Source organism: Brachyistius frenatus, unplaced genomic scaffold (genome assembly GCF_029030835.1).
Source record: "Brachyistius frenatus isolate BFR_SWC_R1_liver_20210118 unplaced genomic scaffold, ASM2903083v1 Contig_201, whole genome shotgun sequence".
In the NCBI taxonomy this organism is placed as follows: Eukaryota; Metazoa; Chordata; class Actinopteri; family Embiotocidae; genus Brachyistius; species Brachyistius frenatus.
Window position 1 is genome coordinate 579,191 of NW_027210800.1, and position 22,094 is coordinate 601,284.

The following is a 22,094-nucleotide window of genomic DNA, read 5'->3' on the forward strand; positions in this document are numbered from 1 at the left end:
CCTTGTCCTCTTTGCCTCTCGTCCCTCCTTGATTAGTTTCCAGAGTCGTAGCAGTAGCATGCAAAGTAGGTAAAGGAGATGACACACTTCTGTGCTTACATACTAGTGCAAACATGTGCACTATATAAGCTAACACTGCATATTTTATTTGTAAAGGCCTGTTTGAACATCAGTATTCAGACGTTAGTTTGTACAATAAGCCGGCTTGTGTAGCTCACAATAACTTACAAGTAAAGACAGATTCATTTCCTGGTGGAAATAAACCGAGAGAGCTGAGTCAAAAGGACGTCTTTTCTTTTTTACCAGGTCTGCACAACATATCCTCATTTAAATTCTATAAATATATCACCGCGTTGAGTCGCCACTGCTTCTTTTTTTTTCTAGATTGGACTAAGTTCTTCCTCAGCTACGATCCAAATTCCTCATCTGCTGTAATCTAATAGCACTTCCAAAGTCATTGAAAGCATGAATGGCTCTTATAAAAACACCTAGGATTTTTAAGGTTGAGCTCTCAGTCATTTTAAAAAGTGGGTTAGGGCGCTATCTGTCCTTGAAGAAGCACTCTGGCGCAGCACCAATCCTTCAGGAAGTGAATCATTCTTGTCAGGACCGAGCGAGACTCTCACAGGAAAGCTTAGCATTAACCGTATCCCACTGCTCCTCTGTCTTTCTTTTGTCAGCCGAGGCAAACATAGCCCACAACTAGAACATCTTGAATGGTAGTACATCAAAATGCTCTCTCAGTGCTGCCTTAATGACACATTTTCCTCAGCACAAACCTCCTCCCTCAGTTAGATTTGGTGTAGCGTCTCAGCACCGCAGTGAAAAAAAAGTTGGAACAAAATCTCATGGAAACTCCCAGACGCTCACTCCCACTTTTGGGGCTTTGACCCGTCCGGGAAAAAAAAGAATGCAGATTGTCCAAAAAAAAGGGGAGTGAATGATATAAACAACTCTCCGGGAGGTGTGCTGAAGCCTCAGCCAGTCATCAGGGCCAAAAACCACAAAGTGTCCGCCCATGCGATTGAGAATTATGGCAGACGGCCACGACATGGGTTTCAACAGCTGTCCGAAGAGGACGGAGAGGAGGCTGCTCACTGGGGCCTCGTTCAGCTTCAGAAAACCCTCCAGCTGAGCTGAGTGCACGGAGGCTTCAGGGCAGCGTTCCCAGGATTTTCCACAGTCGCTTATAAGAAACTTGGAAATGTGCCTTTCATGGGTTGCAAGGTCTCCGAAGAATTATAGATGCGGCCACACAGTCAAGCAAATTCTCACGCACACGTACACGCATGTACTGTACGCCGTACATATCCTTCTGTGTTCGTTAGCAGACATCCTTTCTTCCTGAACGCTTCCCTATTATAGCCCCAAAACCCTTGACAGGTGTCAGCCGTACTCAGCTCACCGACTCACCAAAGCCTCCCCAGAAATAATCCGCTTCTTCTTTTCCCGTCTCCCACAGTAGATTTCATCACAATTTCTGGACAAATTCAAGTGGAGTTGCTGACTTTTATGGGAAAGACTTTTATTTTGATTCAATATAAATCCTATCTCGGGGGTTGAGAGGGTAGGAGTTTCACCCCCCCCCCCCCCTCCTCCTCTGTCTGTCCACCCCCCACCCACCCACCCTTTGCTGCTTCCTCCTGCTCTCTCTTTCTCGCTATCTGTTGGACTCACAGCCTCATGTCATGTGGAAAGTGTCTTCGCTGAAGCAGTTCGAGGACACTGGGAACCATTTCCATTTAAAGTCTCTGTTTTTTTCCTCCCGTGTGGAATATTGTCATTTAACTTTCCCTCGTTTGAGTGTGCGGAAAAGCCTTCAGGTTTTAAAGGGACTTGATCCCCTTTTCCAGACATATTCTCAGAGGATTAAGCAGTGAGGCCCAACTAAAGCACCCTTAATCAAATCAAAATAAATAGCCCCCGTCACAATGGAGGATGCCACATTTTCCATTTCTATTTTGCAGGGGATTTGTCCCAGGGAGGGAGTATGGAAAAGGCTCAGCGCCTGCAGAGGGAGTGCAATGTTGTGTGCTCTGTGTGTGCGGGGGTGAGAACAGCACTTACGTGTACAGTAGGTGTCGTCTCGTCTGCCTGGATGTATGTACATGTTGTCTTTGACGGCATGGTGATTGTCTTTCAGCTCTTATTGCAGTTGGAGTGGAGCCGGGCTTTTAAAGCCAAAATGGAGGGGTTTAAGTGTGCCTTAGGAAAGCTTCTGGCATCGTGGCCGTGTTGCACTCCAGGGCAGCAAGAAAGCATTTACTGCAGATTAGAGCTCCTCTCAAGTGGTTCACAAAGTCAGCCTTAAGCTTGGCAATTGTTCCCGGGGCCATCCAGCAACCTACAGCTGTGAAAGATGTCACCGTTTCACACCCAAAATAGTTTTTCCTGCATCCACTGTAGTCTGTCGAGGTCGTGAATCAGAAGTTAGTCCTGCTCTTTACGTTCCTCATTCTTCATCCGTCAGCAGCATTATTTTCCTGATGGATTGAAATGTTGTCGGTAAAAGGATCAACTGACAAGCTCACTGAATGAAGTGATTTATAAAATCCATCTGCAGCGTTTCACTGAAGCTGTTCTGTGGCTGATTCACGCGTCGTCTTTTTCCAGGTAACTACCCTCGGCCTTCTAACTACAGCGGGACGGCCAGTAGCAGCTACAGCGGCCCGGGTCCCGGCATGACTAACAGTCTGGGAATGAACGCTACCAGCCCCATGCACGGCCAGGGGCCCGGCCAGCCCGTACCTGGAGGACGCAGCCACGGCCCGGCCAGCCAGAACCGGGTGTACCCGCCCATGGGTCCCAGTTCACCGAGCATGCCCCAGCCGGCTGGACCAGGCATGGGTCCTCCCTCTCTGGGTAGCTCTAACCGCAAAGTCCAGGAGGCAACAGCAGCGGCCATGCCGGGATCTGCCAACTCAATACACAACAGGTAAGAGCAGAGCGAGGACTCGTGAGCTGTCGTTGTAAAAGAGATGATTCATTTGAGAGATCAGGATATTTTCCCTTGTATTTATGCTGTATACGTGTTATTATGTGAGCTTATTCATTGATCACAGTAGCACCTTACTTTGCTGTAATGGGCCTAGAAGTGATCTTAATTTTAAAAAGATGGCTGGGATTAGTGGGTAGGATCTCTAAAATAAGGGACCAGCCAGCGTCTCTACCTTACGTCACTACCTGGTGAGGGACTTGTACTATCTGCTGGGTGGAGGGTGTGTGGGGGAGGGGAGGGGGGGTGAACAGCACCACAGAGACTCTCTTTGTTTTTTGTTTTCAGATGTGCAGTCAAGAGTTTGTTCTCAGGGGTTCCACTCTTCTATGAGCCAATTGTGGAACCTTATTTTCACACTTCTCATAAAGTGCCTGACATTTTGATATCTGGCTCAATTCACAGAGTGCCATTTGTTGCAGAGAGAGAGCGAGCGAGAGAGCGAGCGAGAGAGAGAGATTGGCTCGTGAGAAGGCGGCGTGGCCTGAATACCGCCCTGTCAAAACATGAAAGACGAAAAAGCAAACCACAGGTTTAACTGTGAAAACACCAGAGACAGCAGTGACACCGAGCACCTTAACACAAATACAAAGCACTTTGATGCTATAACTGTAGATGAGTTAAGGGGTATTATTTTTCCATCAAGCTCGGAGCTCTGACTGTACGAGTGCCTGTCGAGTTGGAGACGGGGGTTGTTGTGGGATTGTGTGGGCAGTAAACTTTTGCTGAACCCTGTCGGGGGAACTTGTGAAAACATGGCTGTCTTCGGAGAGGAAGGATGGGCTTCCGCGCTTCCTCCAGTCGGTGCAGGGTTTTCCTAACAATGCATCACGGGAGCAGTCTGAAGTGTCAGATTAACATTCGTCAATGTTCATTCCCATTTCTGCTGAAACATGAGTCAGACTGAAGACTGCGAGCCGCTGATGATATTTCAGATGAAGTTTCTCTTTTTGTCGGCGGTCTGCAGGCTGCCTCTGTACGCGAGGTACCCCGCCTCCCCCCACAGGCCCACGCCCTACCCATCCTCCACCTGTCCACCTCCTTCACCTCCACCCAGACCTCACCATCCACCCATCCTGCCATCCTCCCACCCACAGCTGCACAGGTATGTCCATCACCTCACCGCATGTGTGCGTCTGCTTTTCGATGTGTGCTGCGTGTGTTTGAAGTTGAACAGAACTAAAGTGATCATGATGATATTTCTGACAGCAAAACAAGATGAGTCATCATCATTACTATTGTAATAGCCTTCATCATCATCACCATCACTGCAGTCATCAGTATGATAACAGGCATCTCTTAGTCACTCTAATGGCAACAGCAAGTGAGCGCGCGCGCACACACACACACACACACACACACACACACACACACACACACACACACACACACACACACACACTCACTCACTCACTCACTGAGTTTCAGATTGTTGTGTGCACTATAATGACACTGTGTGTGCAGTGGGGGGTGGAGGAGGTCTGTGGCGTGCCTGACAGTATGTGTGATTAATTACATGCATCAGGGGGCCCCCCAGTGTTGTTCACCCACAAACACACACACACACAAACACACACTCGGCAATGCAAATTCTGGCCAAGCCATTAAGAGATGCCTGGGCTGTCAATAAGAAGTGGCATGACATGATCCCCACTGCTGGGACCAATCAGAGCGCCTGTCAGTCTCTCCTCACGGCCGCTAAGAGGTGTCGCTGTCCGTGGTGCTGGAGGAGGAGGCCTCGCGCTCCTCCACTCTGTCTCTGTTTGTTTACAAACCTTCATCTGCTTCTCCAACTTTACGCAGATCCATTTTGATTCATTGTGAACTGTGAAAGTGTCCGAGGGTTCCTTTGTTTGTCCGGTGTTTTACAGTTTCTCCATCTTTTGCACTAAGCAGTCGATGATGTGTTGTTGTTTTTTGCCGCGCTGCAAACATCACATTAGAAGCAAAAAGTCCGGCGCAGTGACGACTTTTTATTTAGATTTTTTGTTTGAAATCTGAAAGAAAGTCTTTTCTTTATCTTTTCGTCTGCGATGGCTGTTCATGCAAATTCAAACATCCCAATTGCTGCTTTATTTTTTCAAGCTACTACTATTAAAAAAAAACAACAACATGCAGACAGTGGATATATAGAACTACAAAAGACTTTTATAAACTAGCTAGTGTAAAATAAATCTGGTCTCCAAAGCAGGTCAGTGCTCACAAATTTGAATAATTTGTCATATTTCTGCCGCCTTCTTAAGTTAGGTTTTTTTTTACCAAGAAATAGGACTTTGTTTTTGGCAGAACGGGTCTTTCTCCTTCTTTTTTTTTTTGACGGATTTAAATCAAAAATGTTTTCTTCTGGTGGACGTTTTTGCAGAACACCTCGTGTCAGAGTGTCTGTGCCACCTTCACCGCTGTTCTTGTCTGCTGTCGCTCATCCTGCCTCTTTCATCCCTCCTTGTCTGCTTCTCTTCTTGTCTCCTCCCACCTGTTTCTCTTTCTTTTTTTTTTTACCAACTCTCCCAACTGTATCGCCCTCTTCGTCTCTGTGCAGCTCTGTTATCCTACCCAGACTGTTTTATCTCTCTCAGTCTTTCTTCCTCCCAATTTGCTTTTTGTTCTCTGCTGTCTCCAACACAGCTTTGTTGTGTTTTTCTTCCTCAGATCCCACTTTAGAACATCTGAGGGAGATCAGGAGAAAATTGGCCTCCGAAAACCTGCAGTTAAAGGCTTCAGCACCCTGTTTGCGCTCCAGATCTCTGCTACGCTGTGAAACATTCAGACCTAGTTCCCTGTGTGAGAAACAAGTTGTTAGTCGTAGCACATGTCTAGTTTGGCTCTTTGATGCATCAACCCTGACTGCCACAGCCACTCGCTCCCAACCTTCTAAATCAGGGGCTAGTTAGCAGCGATATCATTGGCTGCTTTCTGCCTCTTCCCCGCTTCCTCTTTTTAACATCCCTTCACCACATCAATAATCCTCTACATTTCTGCCTCTCATCCTCATCCTCTCCTGACTCGCACTCACACGCTCGTAGACACACTCCGGCTTCATTACACTGAGTGAAAAGAATTCCAAATGAGCAGAGGAAGGCCACTTCTGATATCCCACGGCTGCAGGCGTGGGCTGAGATTAAATCTTTATAAAATGTGGCGTATGGAGTGTTTTTTTCCCTCGAGCCCGCTCAGAGTTTCTCCTCCACCGGCGGACAGGAATCGGAGACAAATGTCTCGCTTTTATCCGTTAATCAGCTTGATTTGTGGTCGAGGGGAGCGGCGTTGGCCAAGACGGTCTGGAGAACATAAACAAGAATCCTGTGGCTCTGCTTTATGTTAAAATAGTGAAATATGGCATTTATTTTACTGACAAAGTCAAACGCTGTTCTGCTCATATCTTCTGTATTCAAGTAATTTAAGTTTCTTCTGCTGTTATAATTACTGTCATCAACGAAGAGTAAAATGATACGTGCCTTGATTGTGCACTGCAACCTAATTTCTAAAATAGATAAAAGAAAGTCGTATCAGAGTTATAAAAAAAGTGGACTTTTGTGTGTTCGATGCTGCTCGTCGTCAGTATGATGTGTTCAAATAACGTGGACGATGTCGAGCCAGTCAATGTGGGGGAGGTACAAGTTTGTTTGGAATCAAGGTGCCATATAAATAATTTTCTTGGGGTTGGAGATTGATGTTAGGGATACTTTTCTGTTTTTTGGAGAAGAGAGAAGAACACAAAGTATTAAAAGGTATAAGCTTTTCTTGGCAGCAGCTTCTGAGGACAGAATTGGCTTTTCAAATGACTTTCCAGCGCTGCCGGCGACACTCTACAGAAAGTTCCTGGAGCTATAGGAACGGGCGAACTGTCGGAAAAATAAGCACTTAGTACAAGAAGAGCAAAGCTGGGGAAAAAAAGAGCTGTAAATAAAAGGGAAATTGAAGGGAGAAAAATGTTGGAAGAGGGAAGAAGAGAGAAGAGGAGAGTGCTCCCAGGCAAATCCTCGCCAAATAATTCATTTCTGACCTCCTTAGTAAGTAAATTTGCTAAATAAATAAGAGCAGCGCTTGAATGTCAAGAACGGGGGATGCTGCCTGTGGCGCTTTGTCGCTTGCAGTCTTGGCAGCGTTTGCAGAGCGCTCTGCTTTCATTAGATGGGCAAAATAAATGGTTTCTCCTCCATCCATCCATCCTGAGCTGTTTGATGTTTGGGAAGGAGGGGAGGGAGACGCGAAGAGTAGCTTTTCTCTGGATTTAATATGTTAAAAGCTGTCCTTTTATTTTTTGCGGGGGGTTTATTCTGGTCTACCTTCAGCGTGCATGCGTGCTGGTGTTTGTGTTTGTGTGAGTGTGCACGGTGAGTTGAGTCAGGAGTTTAGAGGAGCAATGAGCCCGAGCTGCCCTGAGAACAGATTGGCTCCATATATAATTCATAGCCTCCAGCCGATCCACTCCATCCCTCTATGCAGCAGCCGCTCTCCGGCTCTTTTCCTCTCACTTTCTTCCACACGCACTTAAACATGCAGCGAGCGGAGGGATCGATGGGGATGGACGCGCGGCCGTCGCACGGTCCTGCAGTCGCAGCGATTCTGCTGTCTCGTCCAGTTAGAGGCGCTGAGAGCCATCAGCCAGGCCTGTCACCACGGATGAAGGACAAAGGCGCTGCCACTTCTAGAGAGACATCGTCAGCTGGTTGGCTGGCACCTCGTAACCATGGCATCCCCTTAGCAACAGAGCCCACCCTGCACACGAACGCAAGGACGCTCAGACACACTTCGACACACACACACACACACACACACACACACACACACACACACACACACACACACACACACACACACACACACACACACACACACTCACTCTCTGCCCACAGTGTGAAAGTGGCCTTCTCCGATGCCCTTCACACATGTGGACTGAATAGCAAAAGGAGAGTGTGTGTGTGTGTGTGTGTGTGTGTGTGTGTGTGTGTGTGTGTGTGTGTGTGTGTGTGTGTGTGTGTGTGTGGGGAGAGAGAAACAATAGTTACGTTTTTTTATGACTGGAGTCGAAACAAAAAACTTTGTTGATGCATATCAGAGATCTTTTATTTCATCTGGTGGTAATTTTTAAAGATACATATAGTTTTAGCATTCAATCACCACATCAGAGACAACCTGTGACGTGGTGACTGAATGCTAACACTCTCTCTCCCTCTCCTCGGCCACTCCTACAGACAACAAACTGAGAGTGCGGTGGCCTGATGGTGTTGGGCTCCATGTTTCCCTGTTTCTTAGTGTGTGCTCCCTCGGCTCAGTCTCATGGAACAGCGGTTACCTCCAGCTCTGGGGCCCTGAGCTGAAGATACGCCCCCCGTCGGTTCACCGGGGACCCACACACACTCTACTTGGGCTTCTTCAAGCCTTAATTTCTCTCCTTCCTCCCTCCACCTCCTTTTTTTGTTCTTCTCTTCCTCTCCCTCCATTACCATCTCTCCATCCCTCTGTTCTTTCACTCACTCTTTCTCTGTCTGCGGCAACAGGATGCTTTTTTTTTTTTTTTTCACAGCACAAAGGTGCCCGAGAGCAAGATGAATGCGCTGTGCTTTTTTTTTTTTTTTTTTTTTTTACCCCCACCCAATAGCGGCACATGCATATATTAAGTGTGATTAAACGCTGTGCGGTGCCTCCATCAAGTGCTTTCTAATGGGCTTTTTTTATGACATGAATTAGTCATAATGGGAGAGCGCCACAGTCGAAAAACCACCGTTGTTGTTGTTGTTGTTGATTTGGATATTTCACTATTCACATGATACTTGTGCTTTTGTCGCTTACGGTGGTGATGACCGTTTTTACAATGTGGATAAAAGAGGTTCGAAGGTATTCGACACATCGCATAACTTGTTTTTCCTTGCTGGCGTCGCAGCGCTCTGTTTTGTGTGAGTTTGCATGCAGAATACATTTTTACTTGCTTGAGAAGGTGCAACGATCAAAAGGTAAATTTATTTCTGTGTCTTGACTCACGCAGAGCTTTTTAGGGAACACGTAGGCAGCACACGAAGGAGTCTATATTCCCCCCATTATAGGGAAATGGGGCCAGATAAGCGTGGATTTGGTGTGCTTGTTTCTTTGCCATGGAGCTCCCCGGTGCACCTCGGCCCCCATAGAGGGATTACATATGTATCATCAGCCGTGCTCTATGACTAATTACATCTGTGAGATGAGATTATGGGGAGGTTTACCAAGCCGATCCCTCCTCTCAGGCAATGTGTATCGGTTCCAACATGAGGTATTACATTATGTGTCTGTGTGAGTGTGTGAATAAGAGAAAGATGCCAGTTAAGAGGGAATTGACTGACATAAATCCGGATAGAGTTTTTCTTTTCGTCCACATAAAACGGCAAAAAGACATTTTCTTCCATTTCTTTTGCAGCTTGTGTCTCTCTTCGCCGCACATGTCTTTTCTCTCTGTCAATCTCGCCTTCTCTCCCCGTCTTCTTTATATGGTTGTCCAGGAGATAATCTCGAGTCAGCAGGAGATACACCAAATTGTTCCAAACACGGTGTTCCCTTTCAGCCCCTATGTCACTGGCTTTGGCCTGCCTGGCATGCAATGATAGACGCCTTCAATGCACACAATCACACACGCACACACACACACACACACACACACACACACACACACACACACACACACACACACACACACACACACACACACACACACACACACACACACACACACACACACACACACGCGGATGGTTAGTGTTCAGCAGGTTGCAGATAAGCCCCTCTGATGTCACTTGCAACACCATGTGACGAGCCGCCAGAGAGAGAGAGACAGAGAGAGAGAGGGGAGGCTGAGTGGCATTGATTTCTGCTGTCTCCATGGCAACAAATAACATGATCCTCTCGAAAAGCACACCTTAATTAGTTAAATTATGACTTGTGGGATAGGGAGATGGAGGAAGAGGGAGAAAAGGGACGGGGGGGATTTGTAGAAGCAAGGAGCAGAGAGGGGAAGATAGAAGAGTTTTTCTGCTCTGATGCTGCGTGCTCATCTTCAATCTGTTTGTTTGATCGGGGATATGTTGTGTACTTTGCCTTTTTATTGTGACTTTCAGATATACATGCTGCTCAGTTTTTACTACAACAGCAAAGGGAGAACGGCAGCGACAGACTGCCAAACATCAACTCTGCATGATTATGTGACTTCTGTTCCTCTGCAGCTTTCACTGTTACCCATTTATCTCCCCACAGCCCGTCATTACAGCGTGAATCTCGCTGGATTCATCTTCACTAACGTCTCTCTGCTGTGTGTGTGGTAGGCAGGGCAACTACCAAGGCCCCGGCATCAACCAGGCGAGCACCGGCCCCTACAGCCAGCCAACGGGCAACAACAGTTCAGCCACGGGCAACGCACAAGGTGCGGGCTACGGTATGCCCCCTTCAGGTATTTAACTAATGCAACGAGCACGAGTCATTTTATGGTCTCTATTGTCTGCATTGATTTTTAAGTGTCATACAGAGAGAGGAGATGCTCAGCAGAAATACAAATGCTAACATAAGGTTGGGAAAACGTACGTGTCAGACAAACCTCGTAGCCAAGCCTATTAAATATAATTACCTACAACCAATAGCTTTAACTTACATCCGAGGTTTGAGGTGAGCTGAAGTCTGAATGGTTGGGATGCATACCACACGGGCGACAACACTCTTCACAGCTCTTTTACTTCCTGCTCTCTCCACATGTCAATGCACTCTTCAATAAAGACAAAAATGACACCGATTCATCGTTTTACAAAACAAATACCAGATATCCAAGGTTGAAAATTTCACCCCATCTCTTGTATTGCAATCTATAGAATACGTGAACCTGAGTGTTAATGTCAGCCGGGGCACTGTGCCACGCAGCATGTGTTTATATCAATGTACACGGCACCAAAGCAGGAATCCTTCCATTCAGAGAGGCGGAGAGAGAGGTGAAGAAGAGGCAAACAGAGTAAAAGGCTAAGAAATCAAGAGTCTGCCAGTTACTTTCTCACTGCGTTCTTTCTTCTTGTTGAGCTAGCCCTCCAGTGAGCAAAGATTAATGTGGTGCATCAGTTTTTCTTTCAGCCCTTCGCCCTGCTGCATTGTTGCTAAACGCACATCGGAGTGAACTCTGGCTCCCAAAATGAAAGGCAGCTTTTATTCAAAACCGAATATGAGAATGCATGACATTTGGAAAACTTCAAACGAATTACAGTGCCAAGGTTCCTCAAAACCTCATCTGGTTTGCCCCTGGGCACGGTAAAAAGCCATTAGTTTCCCCCGCCGTGCTGCAGCACACAAGGGAAAAATAAAGAGGGGAACCTTCTATCCAAGGACCCCTTCTTTCTGTTAATACAAAATATGCAGCCGGCTCTACGAAAAGTACTCTTAAGGATCTTAACTCTTCTTCAATTAGAAACCTGATGAAAAGTATACAAATGTCTTTAGAAGCAGAAACAAATCTTCTCGTCAGCCAACATCTCTTGAATGCTAACCTTTGCGTCCTCTCGTCACTTTGAATATGTGAGAGCATGGATGACTTCTCCCAAACTGAGGATGTGCAGCCGGCAAGGTTGAAAGGGCACACTGACTCGCTTTTAGTGGAGTGTTATCTCATTCCCTTTCTACAGCCGCGCTAAAGAAGCAGTCTTTTTATACACTTCTTTCACCATCTTCTGTTTGAGATGAATGGCCGGACTGGCTTTGGGGAGGCCTTGAAAACACAGAAAGAAAGAACGTAACATTTCAGCTAGGTAAAGACATTAAACGATTTATTATACAAACCATTATCCTGCAGCTTTCAGCCCACACAAAGAAGGCGCCATTCATTTTAGAGTTAAAACAAATTGAACTGACCATAATACAAAAACATGACAAGTACGTATATCTCTTAATTCTGCTGCGGTGAAAGCCGACCTATTTTGGAAATGTTTTTTATTTTGTTGAATCTGTTTTCAACGTCAGTTCAATTAAAACATTATCATAACCAAAGAACCAAACTTACCTACCCACAGATATCGCTCTTCATATTTTTTATTATTCTGAGTATTTTTTTTTAATTTGTGAAAAGTTTGGTACAAAGATGTTTTAGTGAATGTTTGCTTCTTCCTGTGTGAGGAGCCGTGGGACTGTCAGGAGATGCTCTAATCAGCCCAGACAGTAAACCCAAGATGGACATCAAAGACGACAGCGGCCCCCCCAACGAGACGCTCAAACCAAAGGTACCTCTTGACCGTTTTCCTCCTCCCATTTTTCCTTGCAGCTCCCTCCCGCTCTCGGTTTTGTTTTTTGTTTTTTTGATCTTGCTCTCCTAATGAAGCAAACCAAATCTGATCAGCATACGCTGCCTCAGCACAGTGGGCCGCTGCTGTGTTGTTTTCTCACCATATTTAATGATTTGTTTAACATTTACCATTCCTAATGTTTTCCTCGCTTTGTTGTTGCCCCCAGCTCTCTTCTTCTAGCCGATGTTTTGGCACCCGAACTGCAACAAAAGAGAGAAACACAGAGAGACAGAGAAGCTTCGGCTTCTGCAGCACACACATGTACAGACGCACATTCAAACACAACACGGGAATGCAGAGCGCACACGCAAAACAAAAAGACTGTCTCTCACACACACACACACACACACACACACACACACACACACACACACACACACACACACACACACACACACACACACACACACACACCTCCCAATACACAATGCTGACTTCTCATTTTGCCCTACAATGGCAGCTCAGCTTGGCTCAGCACAGCAACAACAGAACTCTGCTCTTTGCTCTCCTCTCCTCCCTCCCCTTGTTTTTGCTTAACAACCACTCGTCCACACACACACACACACACACACACACAGACAGACACAGACACACACACACACACACAGACACACACACACACGCGCGCCTCCATCACATCCACTACACGTTTTTTCCATCCAAAACCCTGTCTTTTCTTTTGCTGATTAAGGTGGTAGGGCCTTTTGAATTATTTAAGGCAGTCAGAGCAGCCAGAAAGACCCCCAGTGCTCCCAAAAGAGATGATCTGTCTGCCAGGAGAGAGAGAACGAGAGAGGGCGAGAGAGGGCGAGATGGAGAGACAGGGAACGAGAGAGGGAGAAAGATAAGGTTTTGCTGACATGAGCATTCTGTACACAGACCAGAGGCACTTGTCAAGCTGTTGTTCCCTGTTTTGCAGTCTCTTTCTCACACACACACACACACACACACACACACACACACACACACACACACACACACACACACACACACACACACATGTACGCATGCTGTGAAGAACCCTCATACCTACACACAAACCTCTACACACTGATGTTGGCTAATATATAGAGATACACAAAATGGAGTTTGTGTTGAGAGTCATGCACACACACACACACACACGCACATGTTCATGTACTAACTGCAGTATGTAGACTAACACATACTAATCTGCATTCATGTTAAATCTCTTATCTTTGCAAACACTAAGGCACAGTAACAGCCATGCATATCAATGCTTTCACACATGCACACACTTACTGTTCCTTCTGCCTTATAGCAAGAAACTCTAGACATAAAGAGTCCTGCATGCAGAATGTTATATAAAATTATTTTCTCAAAAGTAGTATTATATAGTATAAGAATAATATTATAGAATCAGCTTTAATGTTAGTAATGTTCATTTTGCAGAATACCTCCTTATAAGGTGGTTTATTATTTTATGTGTCATATTGTATAAATATAACTTAGTTGTATGTAACTGAAGGTTGATCTCATTTTAACTGCTTTAAGTACCTTTGTGTGTTTTGTTCATCCACAACACAGCATCATGTTTCATAAGCCTTTGAATGAAATCTGAACTATAAATACTCAAAAAATTTAGCACTTATAAGAGTAAGAATATTTATCATATATACCATATATATATGTTTATATATCCCTTAAATGTAGTTGTATTGATTTCTCTTCAACAGCTACAGGACGCTTACATCAACAACAACAACAACAGCGGCTCCCAGCAGTGTGTGTCCCAGCCGGCCACTCCGGGCGGCGCCCTCCCCGTGCCCTCCCCCCTCTCCCCCAGCCCCGCCAGCCTGTCCTCCTACCACGGGGACGACAGCGACAGCATCAGCAGCCCCCCGTGGCCCCTCAAGACTCCCTCCAGCCCCGTAAGAACTACAAACCGTGTGTTTGTGTGGATGCGCTCGCTGACTGAATATTACATGTATTATTTTCACATTTAGACACAAACACCAAACCGAGCTACTTCAGTGAATTTGGGTTTATGGACGAGCTGAAGGATTGTTGTGTAATTACGCGATCAGAAGGTGGTTGTTAGACCACGGACGTCTTTATGAATCTGGACTGCAGCCAGACGTTGTTGCTGTGTGGGATTAAACTTTGTCCAGCAATTTGAACTTGAGGGATATGAATGCGCTGCGAATGAACTTTGAAATGAAAACACTGCTGACATACTGAACTAAATGCTCTAAAGAAGTGTTTATTTTTGCCTGGTCATTCAACCACGGGCCCACTTCAGAATGTGTGAATAAGGGCTTAAACTTGAATGATCCCCGTGGAGAGAGTGGGTTGTAGCACAAAACAGTAGAAGAACAAGGCAAAGAAAAATTATGTCACTTGGACTATAAATAATAGAATATATTCAATTTACTATTGATGATTGCACCTATTTGGATTACCATGTCAATTTATTCAAATTAAGTATATGGTACACAAGTAGAAAAATAACTTTATTATTGTCCTTACAGTATATAGATTAGACTTGATTGATTAGATTAGATTAGATTTTATTAATCCCACAGTGGGGAAATTTATTCGTCGCAGCATGTACACAGTATAAAAAAAATTACAAATCCATTTGAAATCAACAAAATAAAATAGATGAAAAATTATTATTTTAGAAAAAAATAAGAGCAATAAAAGAATAAATATACACACAGAGACTACATACACAAAAACAAATCAAATCCAGCATATACATATACATGTATTATTTATTATTGTTAAAGTCCAGTTATAATAAACCAGTCTTTCCTCTCTTCCTTTGTTTTCTTTCTCGGTCCTAGAAACCCAACCCCAACTCCTCCTCCTCCCTCAGCGGCGAGCGAATCACGCGACTCTATGAGCTGGGTGTAGAGCCGGAGAGGCGGGGCTGGGTGGAGCGATACCTGACCTTCATGGAGGAGCGCGGTACACCTGTTGCCCAGCTTCCTGCCGTCGGCAAAAAGCCGCTGGACCTCTGGAGGCTGTACATCGCTGTGCGAGAGATAGGAGGCCTCGCCATGGTAATTTAAAACCAAGGGCCTTCTTCTGCTGCTGTAAAAACTCTCACTCTATTAAGAAAGCTTTTTAAGAGATTTATTGGGGTATGAGTGAGACTCGGCAGAGATGCTCAGCACAGACGTGATGTGTTCAACGTCGCAGGTTGTTTCATTTCCTCCAGGCGTGTGATGGGGTTGAGTTCAGGGCCAGTGAAGTTCTCCCACCCTAAAATCTGCCAAATTATTTCTTTATGCATCACTTGATACCCGTGTTGAAACAGGAAATTACATGACACTTATTAGTGCTGCAAAATTGGAAGAACACCACTTTCTAAAATATGTTGTTGTACAAGGATTTCCTCTAATTGGAAATGAGGAACGAAGCCTAAACCATCAAAAAGAAGCATCGTCATGTCAGGTCCAAATACTTTTGTCCATTTAATGTAGTGCTTTTTTGCTTTTAGGTTAAAAACTGCAATTTAAAAATGAAGTGGAATTCTCACAAGTGGCCGACAACATGCAGTGCCCAGCCATGGGATCCTTTATTTTGTATTAAATTAACAGGATGTTGTTTGTCACACTTCAGACAAAACAACTGTAAAATCTCGTTCTTGAATTCTTTCAATCCCTTTTTTAAAACTACTCAGGTGAACAAGAACAAGAAGTGGCGTGAGCTGTCCACCACCCTGAACGTCGGCACATCCAGCAGCTCCGCCAGCGCGCTGAAGAAGCAGTACATCCAGTATCTGTTCGCCTACGAGTGCAAGATGGAGAGGGGAGAGGAGCCGCCGGCCGACAGCGGCGGCGGCGGCATGGCCGGGGGGGACAACAGGAAGCAGGTCAAGATCCAGCCGCCCTCACCTGGTGAGGCCTGAACAACACACCCGGTTTGCTCTTTTTGTGTTGCAGCTACACGTTCCCCGTCTGTCGGCTGTAAACAACACGCGCTGTCGAACAAACTGCACGTGTCAGGAGTTGTCAGAGAAACCGTGATCTGTGATCATGGAAAAACTTCCAGTGAACATACTGTAGCTGCAAGCCTCCTGGAGGACTGTCAGGGATCAAATATATAGAGACATGTTGCATCTGCAGATTCATTTATGCCAAAGTCACCAGGTTATACTATTAAAACACATCATTTTAAGTTATAATCTGACCCTGTAAGAACCCGTCACCACCACGGCCAGCCGCTGAGTATTATTATTACATTTTGTGATTAAAAACAGCAAATGTGTTTACACCCTGAAAACACGTACACGACTTCAAACCCGAGAGAGTTGAGTGAACATTAACACTGTTTTGATGAGACGATTCTTAGTTTAATGGAGGTGAGCTGCGATACCATCACCACTTGTACCTCAAACCTGAGAACGGCCTTGATTTGATTACAGCGCGATAGAAGGTTAAGTAATATTGTTTTGGTGCGCAATCACAACACAAAAGGCGCTTTTTGTTGTTGTTGTTGTTGTTGTTGTTGTTTGTGTGTGTTACCTGTTCACACCGTGTGTCTCTGTGCAACAATTATGACGTGAGGAGCGGGACAGGAGAGGGAAAGAGTTGGCGCGAATAGAGAAGTAAGGTCACGTCTCTTAATTTGCAGCGGAGATGAGAAAAGTGACCCTTGCTTTTAAATAGGACACCGGAGCACTTCACCCGCCCGAGACACTGCAGATTGCTTTTCCTGGTGGGTGGAAAAGAGCATCTGACTTCATTTGCATACACACACATGCACGTACACATGCATACAAGTGCGCATGACCCACACACATTTAAATAAATTCATGTTCCCTCTCACTCCTAACACTTTATAATTCATAATTCAGCCCCTTTTTTCATCTGTTCGAGGGGATCTAAACACCTCAATTTCACAGAATCTCATTTTGCCAACATCAACTGACGGCAGCGAGGCGCACATAATCACAGATCCTGCCCGTATTGTGAAATATGAAAAGGTCAATACGTGTGATGTTTGGGTTGCCTTTTGGATATGCAGCACTCATCTGCTAACTGCTCACACTGCAGCACTTGATTGAAGTAACGTCTCCTACCTATTTTTATAGCACCTGTCACTGGCAGGCTACGTGCTGCTGAAGCCACAATGAACTGAAAACACACAACCTGCATCCTATCCTCATTTCTTACACTGTACACACCAAATGAACCGCTTACATGTAAAACCACAGTGGCATCACTAACAAGCCAAGTAGAGCAAAAACAAAAGAAGGTGATAGCTAGACAACCATCAAATTATCTTCTTCTTAAAAGCAGGAACCAAACCTGTTGTGAACAGTTTACAGACCAACTTGATGGTTCTCATTCAGTGTGATTTCTTTCTTACTTTATGTCGTTTTATTCGGTGCATACTTAAACACCGATTCAACAATGTTATGAAAAGAATTCAATACCAGAAGTTAACAGGGTGGAAAAAAGAAATCCCCTCCATGTGTCTCCACCCTCCCAGCCTATATATAGACTGACAGACCAATGAGGTCACAGAGGGGGTGGTGGGGGTGGTGGGCAGAGAGTGTGTTTATGTGGTGGTGGTGGTGGTGGTGGTGGTGGTGGTTAATGAGCAAAGGAATGCAGAACGTAAACAAACTCGACCTCGCTGTCACCTTTCATTCACAAAACTGGTTCAGCTGACTGACTCCACCCCCCACCACCACCCTCACCACCCTCTCTGGATTATGTCACCCACTGACACACACGGAGGCTTCTGTGCACACACACATCAAACATCAGCCACATGCCTCTTTGCACACTTTTTCCCCCCTCATCGTTTCCTCTGTCAGTTTTTTTCTCTTCCTATAAATGTGGAGCAGAGGCCACTTGAGTTGACGCTCCCCTCCATCTCCATACCCCCCACCACCACCACACCCTCAGTATTATGTAGCTGTCTGTCACCTGAAAACCTCCTAACCTTCGCCAACCCCTGTTTTCATTTCTCCTCGTGCATTTGTGTGTTCATTTTTTGGGGGGTTTGATGCCGGGATATCCAGGAAGGGAAGATTCTCTAATGCTCGCTGGCCCCTCGCTGCCCTGTCTCCTACCTCTGCTCACCATCGTGGGATAACCACCCCTCCCTGTCTCTCTCTCCGTCTCCTACGGTGTAGAGGCAGCGGGTATCATTGAATAATTCAGAATTAGCATGAATTTTTAAAGCTGAAGTCTTTCGGGGTTTTTTCTGTGGAAACGTGTGGTGCGGGGAAAGGCCACAGAGGCTCTTCCAAAGAAAAGGCTTCTTACACTAAATGCTCATTAGGATACTTTCATATTCTGTCTCTCTCCATCTTTGTCATCTTTGAGCTGGAACGGTCCACATTTTCCATTAAACCTGCATTTCTTCGTCATCTGAACAGAGAAATTCTCAGAAATGTGGTGTCACAGAGAGAGAGAGAGAGAGAGAGCACGCTGGCTGTTTTAACCCCAGTTTGAGACTCCAAGATGTCGTCTGCACAAGCTTTCTCAGGTTCTTCTTGTTTGCTGAAGTATTAGTTTGCATGTAATTAGATTTTTATCCTGCTAGTAGATACTGTATATACACCAAATTTTCTTCAAATACATCTGTGCCCCCGAGCTTAGCCCTCCACATGAACCCCTCATAACGTCCATAGCACACCTAAAAAAAACAGCGAACGCATCTTCAAACGGCTTCCAAATTAAGAGCCGTGCTGCGACCGCCTGAGTGGGCAAAAGAAAAATCCTTCCCTTCTCCCTGCTGCGTCCTCTCCTCCTGCCTCCTCTCGCCTCCCCTCTTCCTCCTCTCGCCTCCCCTCTTCCTCCTCTCGCCTCCCCTCTTCCTCCACTGGCCTCTCTTTAGCAGTCCCTCCATTCCCATCTTCTCTGCCCTCATGTAGGCTGTTTGCTCGGGCTCAGTTCTCATGTAGGGCATCACTGTGAGTGCTTTGGCCTTAAACCCAAAGTTATCTCTCTAATACAGCACCTTGCTGCAGTAAAATCCCACTCTGGCTGCTCAAACTCAAACCAGCTTCCAGATCCTATCTGAAGACATCGGGGAGCCCTACGGTCTGAATGTGTTACAATTTTTAAACTGCGTATTTTGTGAATCGTCTCGCTCTGGTAATAATAACACGACCTCTGTCTCCCAGCTAATTCAGGTGGCTCCCTCCAAGGCCCACAGACTCCACAGTCCTCCGGCAGCAGCTCCACAGCAGAGGCAGCAGGGGACCTGAAGCCCCCCACCCCTGCCACCACCCCCCTGGGGCAGGTCACACCGCTGCTCCCCAACAGGTACCTCGCAGATGGATGGTGCTCCCACTGCCACTAATAGTGATTCTGCTGCTTTTACACTTCCTACTAACTGTTACTCCTTCCATTCATTTACAGAATGGGTATAAACCTGTAGATGTTTTAGTGAGACTTACATATATGTTGTTGTTGTTGTCGTCGTCCTTCATTTCTGCTGATTTTGATTATAAACTACAACAGTTGTGTTTGAAGACTCTGAGAAAGGAGTCAAAGTCCTGTTTGCTTCTTTTATGATATTAAGAAGTCATATTATTGTTTGGCATCTTTTCAGTCAATGTTACATGTATATGACAAAAGAACACATTTTTTTACTTCAGTCCTGCACCAACGTTTTTTATGTGTTTTTACTTTAGAATTACTGTTTGCATGCTGCTTTATACTTCTGCTTTACACCATTTTAGATCCAAATGTTGTACCTTTTACCTCATTGCAGTTATTTACCAGCTATAACCACAAGTTACTTTTGAGATCAAGGTTTTGCGTGTTTACTCTAATTTACAGAATCATAGTCATAAATTAATTTAAAATTAGCGATTACTATTAGTAAAATATGTGGAGTATTTTACATCACTTACACAGTTAATACCTCCCGACCTTCTTCTCTTTGTCCAGGAGCAGTGTGAGCGTGCAGGATCCCTTCTCGGAGGTGAGCGACCCGGCTTTCCAGAAGCGTGCTGCCCCCCTGCCCCCCTCGGCTCCCTACCAGCAGGGCCTCAGCATGCCTGACATGATGATGAGGATGCAATACGACACCAAGGACCCCTTCGCTGGGATGAGGAAGAGTGAGTGAAGCATAATGCTCCAACACACTTTCAACTAAAACTCAAAGCCTCAACCTGTTTATGCGTTATGACTTCTTTTTAAAAAAAAATTTTTTTTAATGTAATTACACCGAAATCCATTTTAATCTGCTGTTATATTCTCCTCAACAAACATGCATGAATCATTTAAATGAAGAGATCTGAATTTGAAACTTCGTCCTTGAACTTCATATAAACTTACATGGCTCTTTGTGAGAATGACTCATGTATCCCAAAGCTATTGTTCTTTCATCTGTCTCATTGGTCTAATTCTTTGTCTTGTTACCGTATCATCTCAGATCAGGACAGATGTGTGCGTGTTTTACCAGGAGAACTATGAAAGGAGACGTGAACTGTTACACCACACGTCCCTTTATCGAAGAACACACCAGCTCGTCTGATGTTCTTGTAGCTTAGCCTCCGTCTCATCCTAACTTTGCTCATCCTTTTCATCCTCATCATTTTCAACCTTTCATCCTTTCCACCCCGCTGAGAAGCACCTGCTCGGACCAACTGGTGTGGTTTAGTTTTCAGAACAAACAGTGGTTTTAGAAAGAATGCCGGCTCCTCTGAAGGCTGAGGAGAGTGGAGTCTGAATGAGTAATATGGTGGATGATAGCTGCATAACAACACTTGCAGCCTCAGAACAATAGGTCTAATCATGGAAAGTGGTGAATATTCATAGATGGAGGCTGCCACCTGCTGGCAGGCTGAAAATATGGTTCATGCATTTAAAAGAAGCACATTTAAGTCTCTGTTGGATGTTTCCAGGATAATCATCGTTCAACAATTTTTCCCTTCTTAACGGCTCTTAAAATCCCCGTTTTGTTTTCTATCTTGTTTAAACTGTCACTATTATTTAAAGTATTTTGAGATGCATTTAGCTCGATTGCTTTCTACCTCCACAGTGGCAGGAGCAGATCCTTATATACCAAGCCAGATGCCCGGCGGTGGCATGCAGGACATGTATGGTCGGCCGGCGTCAGCACTGAGCATGAGCCAAAGGTCGCAGTACCCCTACGGGCCTGGCTATGACAGGAGGTGGGTATAATAACACACTCAGAGATGGCGAGGAGTCTGGAGTATCGTATTATTTCCTATGTAATAAATATTGACCAGTTGTGTTTATGTCAGTGAAGCATGACAAACGTCCTGTTTCATTTTTAGACCGGACCATGCGATGGGGATGGAGGGAACCATGGGTCCCCCCGGAAGTCAGAACAACATGGGACCTTCCAACAGTGAGGGCAGCATGTACTCTTCCAGCAGATACCCTTCACAGCAGAGGTCAGTGCTCTGTGCATGTATGGGTGTATTTAGTGAGAAATGAGAAAGTAGGGAAACTACATGGCTCTATGTGATGGGCTTTGCTTGCTATAATCAGTAACTGACAGCTTCTTTCTCCCTTCGCTCCTCTATTTCAGACATGATGGCTACAGCCAGCAGTATCCCAGCATGCCATATGGGATGCATCCATCTGGGATGTACCCACAGCAACAGGTGAGAGACAGCTCATCTGTATGTGCTCGGTCCTGTTCATCTCTACCGTGAAGTGAAAAAAACGGTGGTTCCACAGCACTCCTCGACTTTCTGTTGAGAAGGAACGTTGTAGAAGAAGTCAAGCGAGACATCCTATTAGTTCGAGCAATTTTGGACAGAAAATATTACAAGGTCAAAGTTTGGCCCAAAAAAAGTCAATAATGCACCACAATGAAATCCTTTTTTTTTTTTTTCTTTCTGCCATTTC

At 45.3% G+C, this 22,094-nt stretch overlaps 1 protein-coding gene across 4 annotated transcripts in view; it reads left to right on the forward strand.

Annotated features, from left to right (window-relative positions):
* The window catches only part of LOC138632947 (AT-rich interactive domain-containing protein 1B-like), a 158,672-nt gene that overhangs the window by 131,053 nt on the left and 5,525 nt on the right, over nt 1-22,094 (forward strand). For 2 of the 4 annotated variants that reach the window (XM_069718869.1, XM_069718870.1), the window contains exons 8-19: nt 2,614-2,935; nt 3,963-4,100; nt 10,285-10,409; nt 12,110-12,210; nt 13,971-14,165; nt 15,084-15,302; nt 15,926-16,142; nt 19,388-19,529; nt 20,160-20,329; nt 21,256-21,388; nt 21,515-21,634; nt 21,772-21,847. In XM_069718869.1, the coding sequence (XP_069574970.1) occupies nt 2,614-2,935; nt 3,963-4,100; nt 10,285-10,409; nt 12,110-12,210; nt 13,971-14,165; nt 15,084-15,302; nt 15,926-16,142; nt 19,388-19,529; nt 20,160-20,329; nt 21,256-21,388; nt 21,515-21,634; nt 21,772-21,847 (1,958 nt within the window). The remainder of the gene's footprint in view (nt 1-2,613; nt 2,936-3,962; nt 4,101-10,284; nt 10,410-12,109; nt 12,211-13,970; nt 14,166-15,083; nt 15,303-15,925; nt 16,143-19,387; nt 19,530-20,159; nt 20,330-21,255; nt 21,389-21,514; nt 21,635-21,771; nt 21,848-22,094) is intronic. The other 2 variants (XM_069718871.1, XM_069718872.1) reach the window with 1 other exon arrangement.